The following is a 21,119-nucleotide window of genomic DNA, read 5'->3' as shown; positions in this document are numbered from 1 at the left end:
GATCCGATGATATTACACTATTGACTTTATTTTCATTAAATTAAAAAAACTATGGTTAATTATTCTCCTCGAATTTTTTTCAGTGTCAATCAATCGTTTTCTTTTTGTGTTGAAGATCGACATAACATAACACACGTTAACAAATCATAAAACATGATATGTACAGGAGCCATTGGGCATGTATCATTCATACATATAGCAAACAAGTCATCTAACCAAATCATCAATAAAATCATTTACTTGGTTGACCTAAGCTGAATTCACTACACTCCCTTCATGCTAGCTTAAAACTGCTCATTCAGTAGTCGTACTAAACTTAAATGCCTCCGAAAGTGTGAAGTGTTGAAGACAACTCCTGAAAACGATCCTAAAATATTAAACCCGAGTCGAATCGAGAGGTCAAGCTAGAGCCGTCAGACTATGGATTCTCCAATTGGCTCCTAATCGCCAAGTAGGATGAAAACCAAGAGACCTCTGTTCCTCAATCTAACCAACCAATTTCCACGTGCATGACTATTGGGTAAGTAAATGAGAAAACGCCAACATTTATATTATTTTTTAGGGTAAGTTTTCACATGAAAAATGACTATATAATAAATTAACTAATGTCAATGACTAAACATACTATATAAAAAAACGTGAGTTTAGTAGGATAAGATAAACACTCGAATCATCGTGTAATCTTCTAGGGTAGGTTTTTGCATGAAAATTATAATAACTATATAATAAATTGACTAATATCGAGATCGTGTCAAGATGACTAAATATACTATAAAAAACAGTGAGTTGGGTAGGAGAAGATGAGTAATGTGAAACACGGTTTTATCTTCCGGGATAGATTTTTATATAAAGTCAATAAATCGATTAATATCGAGACCGTGTCAAGATGACTAAATATACTATAAGAAAGCGAGAATTAGATCGGAGAAGATGAATACTCGAAAATCATTTAATCTTCTAGGGTAGGTTTTTGCATGAAAATTATAATAATTATATAATTAATCGACTAATATGAAAACCGTGTCAACGTAACTAAATATATTATAAAAAATAAGAGTTCGGTAGGAGAAGATATTTTATATTTTTTTAATATAAATTATATTAAAAATAAAAAAAAATAAATTAAGATTTTGGGAAAAAACCAGTTGAGATTTTTATCCCATAAAAAGAAACCAAGCAATAATTACTATCTTTTAATATAAAAAGAAAATTACCAAATTAGGGTTTCTTCTGGTCAAAGTAATTCTTGCCACTGGCATCTCAATTAATTACCAAATTTAGATAAATAATTATTATTGATTTAAATTATTAAAATAATTTAATGTTATATTTAAATAATTGAATTTAATAAAACTATATAAATTTTTTATTTTAAATAATCAAATATATGTTAAATTTTAGTAAATAATCAAATTGAAATTTAATTATATATGCTTAAATATAATCGCATTCATTAAATAATTAGTTAATTAAATAATTATCCATAAAATAAGGTGACAAATTAATATAAAGAACAATAATTGATTTTATTTAATATTATGGTTGATAAAATTAGGGATAAGAATTATTGTTTTCTAAAATACTTTAGGAATTACAATATATATATTTTAAAATTAATAACATATTATGATTTAAAAAAAATTAATTACATAATAATATTTCTTTCATTCAACTTTAAATAATAATAATAATAATATTTCTATTAATATTTGTGGCCGACAGAAAATTGTTGAAAGGATTTGTCATGCATACTCCCAATTTCCACGTCGGAATTTCCACCTAAGATTGAGACACGTGGCAATTAAATTATTTTTGGAACCATTCTAAAGAAAAAAAATGTGGCATTGTGTATACGATGAATTTAGTCCACTAAGTACCGTTCTAATTCATTTTGTTGGATGATGGAAGTCCCACATCGACTAATTTAGGGAATGATCATGGGTTTATAAGTGAGGAATGCTAACTCCATTGGTATGAGGCCTTTTGGGAAGCCCAAAGCAAAGCCATGAGAGCTTATGCTCAAAGTGGACAATATCATACCATTGTGGAGAGTCGTGTTCGTCTAACATGGTATCAGAGCCATGCCCTAAACTTAGTCGTGCCAATAAATTGGTAAATCCTCAAATCCTCAAATATCGAACAAAGAACTCCTAAAGAAAAGGAGTCAAGCCCCTCCTCGAAGGCAGTCAAAAATGACTAAGACTCCAAAGGAGTCGAGCCTCGATTAAGGGGAGGCGCACTTTGTTCGAGGGGAGGTGTTGGATGATGGAAGTCCCACATCGACTAATTTAGGGAATGATCATGGGTTTATAAGTGAGGAATGCTAACTCCATTGGTATGAGGCCTTTTGGGAAGCCCAAAGCAAAGCCATGAGAGCAAGTGGACAATATCATACCATTGTGGAGAGTCGTGTTCGTCTAACACATTTAACTCGTAAAGTTAGAACGTACGGGAATTTATTCTGAGTGGAGTAAAAAATTTCACATTTAAATAGAGAATAGAGGGAAAAAAATGAGGTTCTTTGCCTCCATCCCGTTTTGTGAATATCTAAATCCACTTTAGAAAAATGTCGATTGCATTTATGGAGATACATTTTTCGAAGAATCGATGTCATAAGGATAAAGAGGTAATTTGTAAAGAACGTTTGGTGACGGTGTGTGAGATCTCACATCGGTCGGAGAGAGTAACAAAATATTTTTATAATGATGAAGCTTAAAAAAAGACAATATCTACTACTATTGGTGGGTTGAATCAATTGGAGAGAGGAACAAAGTATTGTTATAAGGGTGAAGCCCAAAGAGGACAATATTGGACTGATTGCACATCTGGTAGAGATGAAAACGAAACATTCCACATTTATGTTTTAAATTTATTTATTTTTATTTATATTTTTAATTACTGATAATTTAGTTTAGATATTGATTTTGAAGGGTATTTTAGTCTGGGTAAAATTATTTGTTAATACTAAATATAAAAATTAGTAATTAATTAAAAAAATTAAATCTAATGGCCATTTAACAAAAACAAGTCCTAATTTAAATGGGCCGAGCCCATGGAAACTTAATGGACCATGGTCCAATCATTAATGGGCTTTGGTTGGGTTGAGCTCATTTTGGATCTACTAAAGCCCAGTTTACTAATTTAAATGGGCTTTGGTTGGTTGGGTTGTTTTATTCGGTTAGGTTAAGCCCAGTTTATTTTCCGAACCACGTTATAATTTTCAATTTTTAATTTTTAAAAAATTATAAACTTCCATAGTTTAAGTTGAGGTGACTATCATTAAGGCTTAGACTAACACAACGTGCATGCTACCACGAAAGATAACCGATAGGTCAAGATGGTTAATGGTTAACGTAAGTCGTTCGGTTTAAACATAATTTAAAATGTGTATTTTTAAAAGGACTTTTTGTCTCGTTCATATCTTGTAAAAAGCTGGCTCGGTTTTAACTGGTAACATATTGAATAGTTAAATGTTTTAGACAGAATCTTCGTTTAGCTCTTTAGGGAATTTTTATTGATTCTATAATCGTTTATACATTCAAAACACGACCAATTCCTTTTTCAAATCCTCCGACAACCGCACGGGCCTTATTGTATGTCATTAAATGACCTAAGAATAAGAAGAATCATAGAACAAAATGAGAGATTGTTAACCGACCTCTAGAAGAAACTTAAAGGATACATTCAACTGTTGTCACTGATCGATCGATCTTCATTTTCATTATTTAAGAAACCATCCGACCCATAGTAAAGGCGTTCTTGAAATCGTGACCATACTTTAAAAGATGCTATACATATATAAATGAAGTAAGGATTTGGATGCTAAAGGTTGCTTTCCCCTAAAGTCCCTTCCTTTTATCTCTTTTTTTCTCCCTTTCTTCTACTGACCAATGACAATCATAAAAGCCTTACATGAGATTCTCACCCATTTTTTCAAAAGAAAAGGACCCAAACCCTTCACTCTTTAATTTTGAAGAACAAATGAACAAATGAACGAAACGTTTTTTGTAAGGGTGTGAAAACCTCTCCCTAGTAGACGCGTTTTAAGAACGAAGCTCCAAAGGGAAAACTCAAAGAGGACAATATTTGTTAGCGATGGGCTTGAGCTGTTACAAATGGTATCAGAGTCAAACACCGGGCGGTGTGCCAATGAGGATGCTGAGTCCTAAAGGGATAGATTGTGAGGTCCCACATCGATTAGAGAGAGGAATGAGTGTCAGTGAGAACGCTGGCCCTGAAGGGGGAGTGAATTATGAGATTCCACATTGATTGGAGAGGAGAACGAGTATCAGCGAGGACGCTGGGCCTCAAAGGGAGGTGGATTGTGAGATATCACATCGGTTGGACACGAGAACGAAATATTCTTTATAAGAGTGTAGAAACCTCTCCTTAGCAGACACGTTTTAAAAACCTTGAGGGGAAGCTCAAAAGGGAAAATTGAGAAAAATATATGTTAGCAATGGACTTGAGCTGTTACAAATAGTATCAGAGCCAGACACCGGGCGGTGTGCCAGCGAGGATGTTGAGTCCTAAAGGGGGTAGATTGTGAGGTCCCACCTCGATTGGAGATAGGAACGAGTACCAACGAGAACGCTAGCCCTGAAGGGGGAGTGAATTGTGAGATCCCACATCGATTGGAGAGGGGAACGAGTATCAGCGAGGACACTAGGCCTCAAAGGGGGACAGGGGAACAAAACATTCTTTACGAGGGTGTAGAACCCTCTCCATCTCTCCCTAACATACACGTTTTAAAAACCTTGAAGGGAAGTCCAAAACGAAGACAATATCTGCTAGTGGTGGGTTTGGACCGTTACAAAAAGTGTTAGTATGAGTAGAAAATGCATAACACGAGTAGGGGCCACGAGCAATAACAAGAATATTTAGGGTCACTTTTCTTAATAGAAAAGGCTCCAAAGTAGGAAGAATTCAAAAGGGAACCACCAAAAACCCTAAAAAGAAAGAAAGAAAGAAAGAAAGAAAGAAAGAACAACAAGAGAGAAGGGCATTGTGAGACCCTCAAATTCCAAAGCAAAAACAAAAGATAAAGAAAAGATGATGAGAAGAAACCTTGAATTTCACTCAAACAAAACCCTTCAATCACCTTTTCATCTCTTATTTCTTCCTCTATTTTGGTGTTCCATCTCCCATGGCTTCCCAATTAGAGCCCATCTCTTCATTTATGCAGGCTGTTCCAATGAAAAATACCAACCCAATTCCCAATTTGAATCAAATTTCAAAGCTTTGATATCATCAATGCTCTCCTCATCTTCCCAACTCACATACAATGCCTATGCAATTGGAAATGACTCCTCAATTTTGGGTGAAGGAGCAATTTTTGGAGTGTATCAATGTAGAGGGGACTTGGGTTTAGCTGATTGTTCAAAGTGTATTCAAAGTGGAGTCAACCAAGTTCACTTGATATGCCCTAAGTCCTATGGGGCATCCCTACAATTGGAGGGTTGTTATGTGAGATATGAGCACTTTGATTTCTTGGGCAAGTTGGATACAAGTGTGAGATACAAGAAGTGTAGTCAAAGCTCGAGTACCGACGTCGAGTTCTTTCGGAGGCGAGACGACGTGCTCGCTGATATGCAAGCCGGGGCAGGGTCCGGGAACGGGTTTAGGGTTAGTAGTTCAGGGTTGGTTCAGGGTTTTGCTCAATGTTTGGGGGATTTGAGTTCACAAGATTGTTCATCATGTCTTGGTGATGTTGTTGGGAAGTTGAAGAGCTTATGTGGTTCAGCTGTTGCTGTTGATGTCTTCTTGGGACAGTGTTATGCTCGCTATTGGGCCTCTGGCTTCTACCCTAATTCTTCTGGTAAGTAAAAACCAAAATAACCCTAATTCTTCCTCTCCTTTTTCCCCGTTTTCTCGAAAGTGCTCTCGAACTATTGATCACGTTTAAGTTGTAGCGTTAACGGTTTCACGGACTAGATAAATTACCGACCCGTTACATAATATAAGGTTTTGTGAACCCTATTGCTATCCTCGAGTTTTTTTTTTTTATCACGACCTGTTTCCTTGTACAATCAAAATTAGGTATCCTTGTAGGGTTAACGGTCTTAGAGACTAGATAAATTACCGACCCGTTACATAATATAAGATTTTGTGAACCCTATTACTACCCTCGAGTTTTTTTTTTTTTTTTTTTATCACGACCTGCTTCCTTGTACAATCAAAATTAGGTATCCCTCCGAGCTAAACATACTCAAAACCCTAATTCCGATTCTAGTTTTTAGTGTTCTACGAAGCTTTGTTCGTTTCATTTCATGTCTTGTCCAAGAAAACGAGAACATTCTTCAAATTTTACGAGTAAAGGGTCAACAAGAAGTAAATTCCTTTAAAAAAGTAAAGCCTTTAGGGTATTCTTCCCACTTTAATTTGCTTTCTTTTTAAGCATTTTTTCCCCATTTGCTAGCAATTGTGATTTGAAAAAGTGTGTTGCACTATTGGAATTATAAATCATTAGATGAAGAACATGCCACTTTATGAATGGTTGCTTAATCATTCACCCAATTTTGTTCCAATGTTCTTCATCTTTTGCCGCCAAAAAGCTCCCACTTACAACCAAAAACAAAAAGATGGGTCCAAAATAAGTGAATCAAAATAAAAGTTGGAATTATTCTTTTGTGAATTCTCATTGAATTCTCTTTTGGTTTGTTCTTCAATTCAGTTTCTTCGAGCAACGACCAAGCAGGGAAGACCGTTGCGATCATCGTCGGGGTCGTCGCCGCCCTCGCCATCCTTGTTGTTCTCCTCTCAGTTTGTAGAAGAGCAATGGGTAAATAAAAATCAGAACTTTTTGTGTTTGTAGTTCATGTGAAGTTCAAAATAATTATGGGTGTTAGATATCTTTTAGCTTTAATGGAAATATAATGGAGAATATAATGGAGAATATAATGGAGAGAGATGGAATTTGGCCACAAAAAGTATTCTTGTGATGACAATCTTATCTCTTCAACCCATTTGGGGACTTTTTTTTTTTTTTTTTTTTTTTTTTTTTGGGTCTCAATGTTTAAATATTCATATTGTATGATAATTAAATTGATTGAGAGTCACCTAATTCCCTTTTTATTTTCATGTTGGCCAACATAAACCAAACTACCCATTTTGTTTATTTGTTCTTCTTTTTAGTGGAAATGCTTTATATCTCAATTGGATCTAAATATGCAAACTTCTAGATGATTTGATTCAAAATGATATGAAATTTTCGTGATTTTGTTGAAGAACAAGACCTTCGATCTAAAATAGCTAAGAGTCTCGAATTAATGTTGATCAATTATCTCACTATAAAAAAATCATTTTAAAGATTTGGTCAAATTTGAATGGTTTTTAGTATGGAGCAAGATTATGAGGAAACTTGATTGAAGACTAAGAAAGTCCAATTGAAAGACCATTTCCAAAGGAAGATGTCTGAGATGCTTGTCCCGCAATGCTTATCCACGTTGTGACACACGAATGTGTCACAAGGTAGTAGCTCACTTAAGTCATAGGCCTAAGGGTGATGGAGAACTGACACTGTAGTACATTTTGATTCAATAACCTTTTTGACCTTATATATGTGATTCCTCAAGCAACCTCCCAGATAACAATTCTCTTAAACTTGGAAGGTTTATACAAAACAATGATGAAAAGAAAAAAAAAACAAATAAAAAATAGAACGAGAGAGAATGACTAAACTTGCAAGTGTGGGTATGTTATACATAAAATGGAGTGAAATATCGTCTTCTATCCTATCTCCATTTTTTTAATTTGGATTGGATAAAATAATCAACACAGAAAATAACCATTGACATCAACCCAACAGCAACCTCTGGATAGATATTCAACAAATAAACTCATCACATACATACATACTTGTCTCCCACCTCGTTCGTTCCAAACGAACAAGAACGAGTATTTTACGGAGAGGCGACAAGAAACTATTTTGACTGAGTCCGCTAGCAACGCTTCATTCCAACGCAATTTTTAACTTCTGTAAACACTCTGCTCAATAGACTCACAGTGCTGGTTAAAAAGCCATTGGTCAAGGACATACCAGAGCCTACAGGAAAGGAGGAAGAGTCACAGAAGCCTGAGCATATGTTTGAGCTTTCAGAATCTGGTTGACTCGACCAATGAAGAATAGGTAGCGTTTTCATCCGAAGCTGAAAATCGATTCTTGACTTCCTTCTCAGGAGCCCGCACGGGATGTAGATTGATTTCTATTCCAGCAATGTCAGACAGTTCCTGCCTTTGGAGTTTTGCATTTTCCAAGTCCCCTTCCCAGCAAGTGTTGGAGACTATTTCAAGTGCTTGCTCAATCTTATCTTCAGGCACAAAATCCCCATTTTGTAGAAGAACAAGGTAAACTTGTTCCGCAGAAGCTTTCCGAATCTGAACTCAAAATAATCATATCAAAATCAGCTGCTAATAGAATTCGTTTAAGCATAATTCAAGGTCGAGAAACAACTGGACTATGGTCGACCATAATGAATTGCCAGCTTAAGAAAGGCTAGAGAAACATAACAAGAACATATTTAAGCTGAGCTTCTTCAAACCTTGGGGTATCGATGGCTAAGGAAAGTGAGAAGATGAACAAACGCTCGAGAATTAACGGGTTCCGAAAGTGAAGTAATATAACCAAGTATAGAAATTCCAGCATATAACTTCGAGAAGTCTTTTGACCCCTTCATCTCAATTTCCAAGGAATCCAAAATGCCATTACAAAAGCTCGATAGGTGAACCTGGAGATTACATTCCATGGTCAATTACCAACAGTGGAGTCAATTGAGATGGATGATGGTGATGACAATATTTAAACAGAAAATTCAATATCCCATAAGATAGAAGAAAGATTTGGACACAAGCATGAAGATTATGAAAGGGAAAATAAGATTAAAGAGATGAAGATAACGGACCTCCATGTTCAATAATATCCTCTTGCTGAAAAGAATCTCGATGGTCTGAAATAGAGAATAGAACATCAATGTTAGGAAGTTTCTAACGGTAGCTAGAAAAAATAGCCAAACTTTGATGGATATCTGAAGGAAGAGTGCCACAAAAGCCAAGAATGCATATAAAGACAATGTGAAGGCAATGCCATAAGCTGAATTGAGGAAATGCACCAAAAATATATAAATAAAACATATACCACAGAAATCGAAAATCAAGGCTTCAAGGTTCTTCATATGATATAATAATCTCAAGTAATCACCACACAACTTTGAGCAATAATTTTGAAGAATGGGACAACAGTAATCACTAAGTTCTTTCACAAGTTGCTTTTTCTTTTCCAAAATTAGAAAAATAAAGGTATCCTTAATCTTACTTCTATTTCAAAAAGTTAAACCTAAGAGACACCCACAAAGAGGTTAAATATATAGAAAGCTTCCAAACATCTTCTCCACCATCAAAGAACAACGGTTTTTATAATGAGTCGAGTAGACCTTGAACAATGCCCATATAACAATTCCATAAAGACTGAGCGAACTAACAACTCCACCAAGTATGATCAAGATGCTCTGACGGTTGCCTACAAAGAATGCATAAGAGAGGATGGGTTTTTTTTTAGGATAATTGGGAAGGCATTGGCGGTGATCTAGAAAGGATGTTCAAGTAGTTCATTCAAAGGGGTATTCTTGATAGCTTTCTAAATGATACTTTTGTTTGTCTCATCCCTAAGAAAGAGAGGGTCGTGAAGGTTAAGGATTTATACCCATCAGTCTAATCACAAGCATCCATAAGATAATTGTTAATGTTTTGGCAAACAGATTGAAGAGGGTCCTGCCCTCGACAATTTTGAAAACCCCAAAGTGAGCATTGCAGGGAGACAAATCCTTGATCAGACTCTTATAGTAAATGAGGCTATCGAGGAATGCAGAAGCTGTAAATGGAAGGGAATTATTTTTAAGATAGATTTGAGAAGGTTTATGACCACGTGGAACTTTCTCGATAAGGTTCTTGCAAAAAAAAAAAAAAAAAACGTTTTGGGTACATCAGAGGTATTGGATTTGGAGTTGGACTAGATCAATCAAGTACTCGATCCTAATTATCGGATGTAGTAGGGGTAAAATAAAAGCCTCCAGAGGTTTTGGGCAAGGTGACCCTTTGTTCCCTTTCCTTTTCTTGTTGGTGGTGGGTGTTCTTAGTAGGATGATTGGCAAAGGAGTAGATGGTGGGATTCTTAAAGGTTTTGATGTTGGAGAGGAGAAGATTTCCCTCTCTCATCTCTCTCATCTCTCTCATCTCCAATTTGAAGACGATAAAATTTTCTTTTGCTCAAGGAAAGAGAAGTCCTTCAATTACCTTTTGTAACATCGAATTCCTATCAAAAGTTAAAATTCTTCGAAAATAACAATAATAATGTGCTTAACTGAACCACAGAACAGATTATCCTCCACAATGAGAAGTCAGCAATTTATTAAAGTTCTTTCGGAGGATAGTAATAGTAAATTACCTTGAAAGTTGGTATAATGACTCTGTCACATTTCTTATACCTTTGAAGGATCCAAAGAAGATCTGTAAATAGCATTCCCTTCCTAGACCTCTTATCCAGATCTCCAATTGCATCTCCTTCAAGATATTCCATCAAAGCAGATATTGATGCCTTGCTCAATGAATCTTGCATACCACCAATAGAGATAACCAACCCAGACATTACAGTTTTACTATAACAACCAAATTGCAGCAGCCGTACAAAATGAGGATATGAAACTGCAGGGACCTATTAGGAAATTGATGGTGCACAACATTAGAAAATAACAAAATCTCATCCCTGATTCAAAAAGAACATGAATCTTCGGGAACAATTTATTAGAACTCACCGCCCATTTCATATTTGGATCATCAGGAATAATTTCTTCTAAGGTATCTCGGAAAGGAATATGTGGAACAAGGATAACCTTGTTGTATAATATCCGTTGAAGAACCATCGCTGCTGCTTCCCTTAACTTGTCCAGCTTCTCTACAGCTTGTTTGCAAATTCCTCCCACTAAACTAGTAGCCATAGATGAATCAAAGAAGGAATTTGTTTGGTCTTTATCAGCCATCTCACAATGGAGTGACTCTTGTTCAGAACCAACCGAGTTTAATTTTTTAGTGAAGCCATTAGAATCTATCGCACAAAGAATATATGTACATTTCTCAAGACCAATCATAGCAGCCTCACGAACCCAAGAACCAACATCGCCTCTGTTATCAACAGAGTAGTCATCAAGAGCTTTAAATAAACTTGCCATTACTTCATCCTTGATCAGATATAACAATGGTAATTCATCGACGTTTGAGAATTCTCTTCCCTGAACTAATGTCTCACATACTGAAACAAGCCCTCTGACAGCATTCACTCGAGCTTCGGCATCCCTATCATCAGGATTATCCTGCAAAGGAGCACAACATTTATAAAGGGAAAGTACATTGTAAAGATGTCTTATCCCATTTTTTAGATGAAAATATAGCTTTTATCACAGCACCTCAATTGCACATGAGCAACAAAGTTTCAGAAGCACGTCTTTCCACCTGTTGGCCAAGAATTCATAAGGCAAAACGCTTAATGCTAGAGCTGATCCTCTTCTGATAGCCACATTGGGATCGCTCAACTGTTCCAAGTATTTTGTAGTTATATTGCCAGACTTGCCGGCGTCTGCAGTGGCTAGATATGCTAGCACAAATGGTTTCAAAGATTTTACAGCCGCATTCTGCAGACCATAATCGAAACTGTTCTCAAAATAATCAAATAATATAAATTAGAAACAAGCAAATATTTCACTTATTAAACACTAATCACCTGAATCTGAGAATTCGGATGTCTCAAATTCTCATTAAGAGCATCAAGCAACATTCGCTTTGTTTTTTCCAACAATGGCAAATGAGATAAAGAAATACACTCAATGAAACGAGAAACAGCTGCACGCATTATCTCACCACCCTTTCCACGATATAGACGTGCCTTTTCAATAGCAGGAACAATGCCAGCCACACGTTTCTGTATATCTGTAAACCACAGTTACGGATAACCTTTCTTTCAATGTAAAAACACTGTCATTAAGAGAAAGCAGAGTACAAAAGATGCCTAAAAAAACATTGGCCAAGATCAACTAAAGGAGCCACCAAAAAAAAATAATACAAAAAAGAGCTTCAATTGTTTGTGGTAAAAAGAACAATAAAGTGCATACAAAATAAAAAAAATAAAAAAAATAAAAAAATAAAAAAAAAAATCTCCAAAAACCCCCTCTAGACCCTCCAGCACTCGCAACAACACAGCTTTCCGAGCAGTTGGAAATTATCGTCAATAGTTATGATTTATGAACTTGAAAAACATGAATTGACCAAATATATCTTAAATGGGGGACTATAGATTGAAGATACAATTGGATAAGTTAATTTAGAGCTACTGTTTGCAGTAGAAAAAAATCAAATTTTAGAGGGGAGAGTGGATAGAGTGGCCTAAACATACAGCTATGCATTAAAGTCGAAGTTATAAAGCTTTAATATGAAAGACTCTGCTTAGTAAGAGAAGGGAAAAACTATACGAACCAGAAGAAAGAATATGTCCGCATTGATGTAAAGATAAAACCACTTCACCCACTGCCAAAGTTGCACCATGGCGCATGCACAAGTCAGATGAGAGAGTGCAAGGAATTAACTTCTCTACAGCATAGCTTGCAAAATATTCAGGATCATATTTTACAAGGGCAGAAAGAGCATCTGCAGCAAGTTCTCTCAAGCCTTTATCCTGAAACATGCAAACAATGAGCAATAAGCCATTAAAACAACCCCAAAAAAAGGGAAAACACGTTACAAGGTGTGCTGCTTAAGAGAAATTGAACTTCTCATTATATGAGTAACAACCGCAAAGACAATGTTGACAAAAACAACTGTACTCCATTCTTATCAACCACGAGGGTTGAACTGAGTGTGACATATGCCTCAATTATAAAGCTTACAAGTGCAAATACATTGAAAATTAAATTAAACATGAGTTCACTGAAAAAATCAATTATGTAGATAAATATGGTCCCAACTTCAGACCATCAACAAAATCAGGAATGAGCAGAAGTATTATAACTAGGAAGGTAACAACCAAAACAGAATTTGTCTTCTTAAAAAAAATCTCTTCTTAATTCATCAACTTTCAACTACTTGTATTTGTCATCTTAATTCAAATCTCCACGGCCATAAGAAGATTGTCTCCGAAATTTGCACAAGCACATGATATTATAATCAACATCAATCATGTAACGCCAAATACAATTCTTGAACAATGGCATTTAAAGAAATTAGACATTTTTTTAATTCTAGTGTTCTTTTACCAGATTCTAACTACCATAACAGAACAGGAGGTCAAAATTCCAATTCTATAAATTGTCGTGTGGCAAAGCTACAAACTAATATAAGGATCATAATGCACTAAAAGTCTAAGAAAACATAATCTTTATGAAGCACAAGTCGACCCGTACTAAAAAAGATTTACAAAGAGAAGCATCCGTAATATGACGGTGGATTCAAGTAATACCAGAGATGCAACAGAATCCACTTCAACTTAAAATTTACAGAAATGTCAGTTCGTTTGTTTTGATGGATAAGAAACTGAAATTTGATTAAAATTTGAAAAAGAAAAAGGGTATGTTGGAACAATTAAGGAATACCCAATGACATATTTTGTTGCACAGCAGTTCATCAATAAATGGAAGAAGAAACCCCTCGTATTGACTTATACACACAGCAACTTTCAGGTATGAAGTTACTCGAGACGCAAGTGAAAAATAGTCAGCAGTATTCACTATATCAATGCCATGTGGATAATTCCCTTGTCTTCCAACATTTTCCTGAAAAGCTGCTGCGGCTGCTCTTCTACAGTTAACCTAAGCAACACATTTTAAACCACTGACAATTAGAAAATAAAATAGAAACAATAAATTCAACAGGTACCTGTAGTTGTAAAAAATTAAATTAATATGACACCTCACGATCATAACAAGCGACTGTTAGGAGATGTGGAGCAAGTTGTTTCAAAATCTCTCTCATGTCTGTGTGATGATAAGCACGGCCAAATGCCCAACAAACATATGCAGCAGCATCACGTACATGAGAACCAACACTATGTGGACCTCTTCGAATATCATAATGTAATGCCTGTTAAGAAGTTTAAAACCTCGAATATCATAATGAAATATTTTATAAAGTTCCTTCAGCTCCAAAAATCTTGATTCCTCAAACTGAAGTACGTGAAGAACAGAAATCAATATAGGCGTCATGTTTGTCTGGATATCATATAATTAACACAAGCACTGAGACAGAGCATATAAATAAAAAATTGGGTAATATTATTTATTTAAAAAAAATTAGTTAACCTTGTCTCAAGCTTTTAAACATATATAAGTGTTGGTTAATTCTACGGGCACTGTGCTGAAGGATGTGTGAGACAAGGATAACCTCTGCTGGAGTTTAATGTCTAAAACAGGTTGGTGTGTAAGGAAATGGAGTACATCATCCATACGCTTGGCAGTGTTAAACTTTGTTGTAGAATCTACCGTCTCAACTATAATCAAGGCTCATTTGCAATTGGAGACAAGTCTTCATTTTTATCTTCCTTTGTTTCTAGTACTAGACAGTTTTCTTCTTGTATCAACAAAGATAGTGAAATTATGTTATTACACTATTAGTTAGGTCATCCAAATTTTTGTATATCTCCAAATTTTTTCCAAACCTTTTTCATAATAAAATTCCTAGAATGTTTAATTGTGAGATTCGTCAAGAGTTATATGATAGGAATAATATTAGGATAGTAAGGGTAAATTAGATATTAGCCCCGGGATTGGTTATAAATAAGTGCTAGGAGGCGATGAAGGTAGACAATTAAATTGGTTTGTGCTCAAGTGAGCTCGTGAAGGACCTTAGAACTACTTGAAGAGTTATTGTACTTCTTATATTTTATTATCTTTCAACACAATTTAAGTTCTATCGTTACTATCAAATGATTTTACTCCAGTATACTCCTCGTGTACCTTTTGTTCCTCTTAGTGAAAGGTCTTCGTTTCTTATCCCAAAATAAAATGAAAAATAAGAGCAAATTGTTGAATAGATAAAATATAACCTTCACAACAATAGGTACAACTTGAGGAAGACTATGCGGTAAGAGCAACCCTCTGCGAGCTAACTCAGCTAGCGCCAAACAACCTCCATGCCATGAACCATCACCCTGAGAAATTACAGCATGTCACAACCACGCCACCTCATTATCTATAAATTAGTCAGATAATAATGAACACATTCAGCTTCAGAAATGATGCACATGCGGTGTACCTCCCCTGGGGAAAATAGTTCCAATATGGATGACAAAACCTCTTCTGAAAGCGCAGATGTAAGACGAGAAGTTACACGACCTAAGCCCTTTGCAGCAGACCATCGAACAACAGTGTCCTGGGATAACATGCAACATTAAGAACTGTAGTAGTATAATGTAAAACCTACATATTTGACCACGATGCAGGCTAGCACAAAACTGTCATGAATTCTATGAATAGGAATTACCCATCATTGACATGATAAAAGCCCAAAAGTCTATTCCTTAAAGTCTCCAAAAATAAGTTGAGGGTAACATCTCAACAGAATAGCACATGTGGTGAATAGATCATGTTCGTTCCTCATACCTCACCCATGATCTGGAGTTTTATGCCTCCTGTCCCAGTTACCAGAATTCGGAAACTCAAAGATAATTGAGACAGAAATTGATATTTAACAAAAAAGCCTAAAATTTATAACTATTACTCATCATCAAACCCCAAAGTTTAAAGACTTATTCATATTTATAACAGTCTTAACACTGCAATAAAATCAAAGCAAATGCAAAGTCCTTATAAATCAACAAGCTTAAGCTTACAGGATATATGAATTATTTTGAGTTGCATCAGAAATGGTTTGAAGCAATTAACTCACAACATGGGAAACAAATGAAGAGATTTAGTATTCCCAAAAATAAGGCTCAAGGTATGTGGTACACTTAAATCATGTTAAATTGTCAATAGAAAAGAGAAGCGAGAGCATCTAGCAAACAATCCAGGATTCCATCAGTTAGCTACTTGACTAAAACCATGCTATCAAGACCTATTCCTTTAGATATACCGTATCTTTCAATCCAGTGAGCAATGTCTCGATAATCTCTTCTATAATTTCAGGAACTTCCATGTCTTCGTCTTCCAAGCTGGTGGAGCTTTGACAGACGTCAGACAGCTCAACAGCATTAATAGGAGTGCATTTATGTGTTCCTACGGACACAGGAGCAGAAATATTGTCACCAAGGGAGCTGGTTCTACTCTGGGTCATATAACATAAGGAACTTGTTAAAGTACTTAAAATTGTCGAGACAGTGAGCTATCAATCAATTAAAGAACCTCCAAAAGGAGAAAGCCATGTGACTCAAGACTGCAAAGAAGTTAATAACAGACGGTAAAATTTAAAACAGAAAAACGTGTAACAGCCTGAACATAATCCAAACAAAAGTAATACTGCATAACATTCATCGGGAGGAGCATTTGTCTGGACTGCAAGAATAGGTGTGCAATGATCAAGTTTTTCCCTACGGTGAAGGGACATTTCTTCTTTCCTTTTTTCTCAATGGGAGAGGGCCTATTGGGATTTAGGAGGAGGTTGGTGTTGCCTAGAACTTCTATCATGTCCTCTTAAAAGAAGAAGATCAAGAGTCAGACTCCCATAAATAAACCTAAATACATAAAGGTTAACCTAACAACCACACAACCCAAGATTCCCACTTGCTTACATATGAGACCACAATTGATCCCAAACACTAGGTTTTTAGCCCTATGAACTGTTGAACAAGACAGCAACTAAATGAGACCAAGAGCCCTGCCTAAATTAGAAAACGAAATATCAAACCTAAGGAAACGGAAACAATGTCATTCATTCATAAATTGTTTATCTTGCCAACAGAACAAAATTTAGCAATACCCCCCCCCCCCCCCCAACACACACACACACAAAAGGAAAAAGGGGAAAAAGAAAAACATGAAGCTTATAAATCATAACATATCTTCCAAAAAGAGTAGGAGGAATTTAAAAGAGTTTCATTACTGACCACATAATGCCAGGAAGCAGCACGATGAGGCAAGCACGTAAGCCCGATTCGCTGAGTTAATTTCAGCAAGTACTTGCGAAGTAATGGACTCCGAACAGCAGTGTTGGACTTGATTAACGTTGAGGTGTCATTCCAAACTTGAGGTACCACATCAAGCAAAAGTTTTCTATCACCAGTCTGTCTTTGATAAATAAAACATAAGTGGCCTAAATCCTTAGCTATATAATTAGAGACAATTATGAAATTTTAAAACAAAAAACAATCTAGACTACGCAGCCCATCAAAAAAAAAAAAAAAATCTTGACCCCTTTTCCATTCACCATACAAAGCCAGCCCATCAATAGGGGGAAAAATAATCTACATTTATGCAATTCCAATGCCAATTTTTTTTAATTTAAATTAATATTAAAAGAACATTGGATTGCATTAAAGGATTAATGGAATTAGGAGGATCGAATATTCTATCTTTAAAGAAAAATGCAAAGAGAAATGACCAAACAAATAACAAATCCCAACGAGATAAATAAATAAAATATAAACCTCAACAACATAACAAGAGATTAAAAGAAAAAAAAAAATTTTAAAAAAAAAAATCTGAGAATTACCATCTAAGTCCAAATATAACAAATCTACTTGGGGAAGGAAAAAGCCATTAGCACCTAAATGAGCTAAATTAATCTGTACGTTCACTAGATTGGTTACGTGCAGTCAAGCATTTTTAGCCCTCCAACCATAAAAACAAAGAAATTTATTTTCTTGATTATGATATTTTTCTGTAAATAAAATGCATATTCTGAGTAATATGGACTTGAAACAAAAGAAATGAAAACCTTGAAAATGGAAGCTAATGCTCCTGCAGCACCAAGCAACCGAAAGTGATCCATGATATCATTTGTTGTGGCAGATAAGGCCTCATGCGTCCATTCAATAAAGCTGTCATCCACAAATAAGCTTAGTTAGCATACAGTATTGAGTCTGAACAAAACAAAAGGGAAACACTTCAGCAAATACACACATATAACAAATAAACGAAAATTAGTTGAACTAAGCCCTAGCCTTAGATCCAAATTTTCAGACGCTAAAATATAATCTTGGTTAAAGTCCTCATAATTTATATCTGAAATAACAAGAAAGCGATATATAAATAAAAAGCAAAATGAAACTGGCACCCAATTTCAGGTTATGTGGAGTAAAAAATAAATAGACAAGTTGTAGTATAGGCAGTGTAGCATCTTATTGAGGAAAAAAAAACATGAATTTTGTTTGGTCCGACAATAAATTGAACATGTAAAGGGCGGCTTCCATGAAGAATATGATACTACCCATCTGTAACCTATACAAAAAAAAATAAGAATTTGTACCTGAAATAACAAGAAAGCAGTAAATAAATGAAAATCAAAATGAAACTGGCTCCCAATTTTCAGGTTATCTTGGATCAAAAACTGAATAAAAAAGTTGCAGCATATGTAGTACTACAACTTATGAAAGAAATTGTTTGATCCAATGATAAAATCATGTAAAAGGCAACTTCCATGTAGAATGTGATACTACCCATCTGTAACCTATTCCAACTGGATAACCTGATTCAAAATCAAAATTAAATGTCACAATTTCAGAAATTCATTAAACCTGATAAAAGCCTTAGGCATATCTGGGCGTGTTAAAAGTCTCGCAAGCAACAACCCAGCCATTGTTCGCATAGGCCCCGCACTTGCAAGGTAATCCTTGCAGAAGCTTATAATTCTCAACACCAATGGAGATGGTTCAAATTTAGCTAAACTATTGGTGCTGGATAAGCTTGAATCGACAGTGGAAATATCAAATGGAACCAACACAAGTATTGAAAGCCACAGCAGTATCACACATTGAGCCTCCATCTCTCCAGTACTCTCTTGTCGCAATGTGGTCACCGAGTTTGTATTTTGACACCTCTCCAAGAGAGACACAGCAAGTTCCAAATCAGAAACCTGATGTGGGAAGAACCTGATGACAGCCTTGTATCCACAGACCGTAACTAAAGTATAGATAATGATGCATATTGGCTTTATTGCTTCAAGTACTTCGTTGGAAGCTACATCAAGTTCAGTTGCTTTAGAACAAACTAGAGACATCAAAGGAGAGACTATGATCTCCAAATAGGGCTCTACCAGCTGACCCTGTTCTTGATATTTGTCCATCTGTTTAAGAACACAATTTTCAGAATGTCAGGTGATGTGTATTGCACAAAAATTGAGACTAGTTTCAATTTCAAACGTAACGAAGAAACACTTCAGAAAGAAAACAGGCACTTTTTCAACAGCTTACTTGCCCATAAAAGGAGCCCAGTATACATATCGACTAGAAACTCGATCCATCCTACTATGACTAGCTAGCAGCTGGTTTTAATCAGCATTGCCCAAAAATTGATAGTCCCAAGATAAATCAATGATTTCATTCTCATTTCGACAGATCTCATAATCCTTACACATGGATCGAATCATGAACTTAAAAAGCAGTGTGATCTTTTAATTCTCACGAACTAATTTACTTATATCCGTCAAATACATGCCACCACTTGGAAAATTAAACAATAATTAAACCAGAACTAGAAGCTAAATCACTAAAAGTTCCCGAAACGAAAACTTCGAACCCGTAGATTCAATGTGCGACCCCGACACGAAATGGAAAGAGAGTTCCGGCAAATATTACAATGGATCGGATCTTGTGGACGGACGATAAATCGGAAACGCGTCCATTTGAAGCTATATCATCGAGAATGGATTTGACGAGCTTCCATTCTTGAAGAAAATACTTCTGGATTACCCTCTCCTTCGATTCATGCTCGTCATCGTCGTCGTACGTTACCATTCCGTCAAACTCCTCGTTCTTTGGGGCTGTTTCAGTCGTTGCCGCCATGTTCAGAGCAGTAGAAGCTCGAATTCCCGCCCGCTTCACTGAGCTCTTGGAACAAAATATAAGTTGAACAAATCAAGTGGGGAGCTTCAACGAGGAATATCCGTGTAAAAAATAGGTTATTTAATATTTTAAATTATTTTTTAATTAATTATTTTAAAATAAGTTTTAAAGTCTTTATTTTATTAATCGTTTCAAATTCCACAAATAAATAAAATAAAATGAGAAAATATTATGATTAATGGATATTAGGTTGACCTAATATCTTAATAGGTTATTTCAAATTTATATGGCAATACATTAAAACTTATTTACCCATTTATACTAAATAAATATTTTTCAAAATTAAATTAAATAATTTTAAACATGAAACAATTTTAGAAAATAAAAAATATATAATTAATGAAATTACTGGACTGAAAGAACTTACTGTCTTTTAGAAAAATAATAACAATTAACAAATAAAAATTATATTATCAACCATTAACATTTTTACTTTTTTTACTTACTTACCTAAAGTTTGAAAATAAGAATTTGAATTTTATATGTTTAATAAATAGTCTTTAAAACAAATCAACGAAAAATTAAAATAAACATAAGTAAAAATAAAACAGAAATTTTTACTTAATTTAAGGTTGTCACCGTATATACATATCATGAACATGGAAGGAAGAAATACTCTATTTAACTTTCATAAAATGTCACCTTATCTTAAAACACAGTCATGAATTTATTATGTGTTGGCTGTGTTTTCCTTTAAAAACGACACAACTAAAGACCGAATAAAATAAATAAACGTTTAAATTAAAAACATCATATTTTAGTCTAAGTCTAAGAAAATAAATACGACTACCTATGCATGTGTCATGATTTTGAGTTGCGATGTTATCGTCAGCCGTACAAGAATGTCTCGTCTTAACCTGAAATAGAGGTAGCACGTGACTTGAGTATTTTAAGAAATACTCAGCGAGTAACCCCACTACTGAAGTTAAATGCAAGAACATGTGAATGCAACTACAGAACCTATATTTCCTATGCACTATCCTAATAGGCAGCTTGGATGTGTATCATATACTTTACACACAGCTCATATGTATTCTTTCTACTGTTTTATCAATCTATCGTAATCTTGTCTCTTCCTATCCATAATCTA

At 35.1% G+C, this 21,119-nt stretch overlaps 2 protein-coding genes across 2 annotated transcripts; one reads left to right on the top strand and one right to left on the bottom strand.

Annotated features, from left to right (window-relative positions):
- Positions 1-4,942: 4,942 nt before the first annotated feature.
- On the top strand, positions 4,943-7,074 carry LOC111778245 (plasmodesmata-located protein 8). Its single transcript, XM_023657951.2, has 2 exons — positions 4,943-5,818; positions 6,674-7,074. The coding sequence occupies exons 1-2, from the start codon at positions 5,053-5,055 to the stop codon at positions 6,787-6,789; spliced, it is 882 nt and encodes a 293-aa protein (XP_023513719.2). The 5' UTR covers positions 4,943-5,052; the 3' UTR covers positions 6,790-7,074.
- A 582-nt stretch (positions 7,075-7,656) lies between these two features.
- Positions 7,657-20,054, bottom strand: TTN1 (ARM repeat superfamily protein). Its single transcript, XM_023658493.2, has 17 exons — positions 19,763-20,054; positions 18,704-19,251; positions 17,905-18,007; positions 17,075-17,251; positions 16,105-16,296; positions 15,286-15,402; positions 15,077-15,181; positions 13,945-14,115; positions 13,629-13,844; positions 12,517-12,715; positions 11,768-11,973; positions 11,454-11,678; positions 10,806-11,360; positions 10,439-10,705; positions 8,901-8,945; positions 8,541-8,726; positions 7,657-8,376 (listed from the first exon to the last, which is right to left on the bottom strand). The coding sequence occupies exons 1-17, from the start codon at positions 19,967-19,969 to the stop codon at positions 8,095-8,097; spliced, it is 3,801 nt and encodes a 1,266-aa protein (XP_023514261.2). The 5' UTR covers positions 19,970-20,054; the 3' UTR covers positions 7,657-8,094.
- Between the last annotated feature and the right edge of the window lie 1,065 nt (positions 20,055-21,119).

The sequence above is a fragment of the Cucurbita pepo genome, chromosome 17, assembly GCF_057944985.1.
Source record: "Cucurbita pepo subsp. pepo isolate OVF chromosome 17, ASM5794498v1, whole genome shotgun sequence".
Taxonomy (NCBI): domain Eukaryota; kingdom Viridiplantae; phylum Streptophyta; class Magnoliopsida; order Cucurbitales; family Cucurbitaceae; genus Cucurbita; species Cucurbita pepo.
This window is presented reverse-complemented; position numbering and strand designations above follow the sequence as displayed.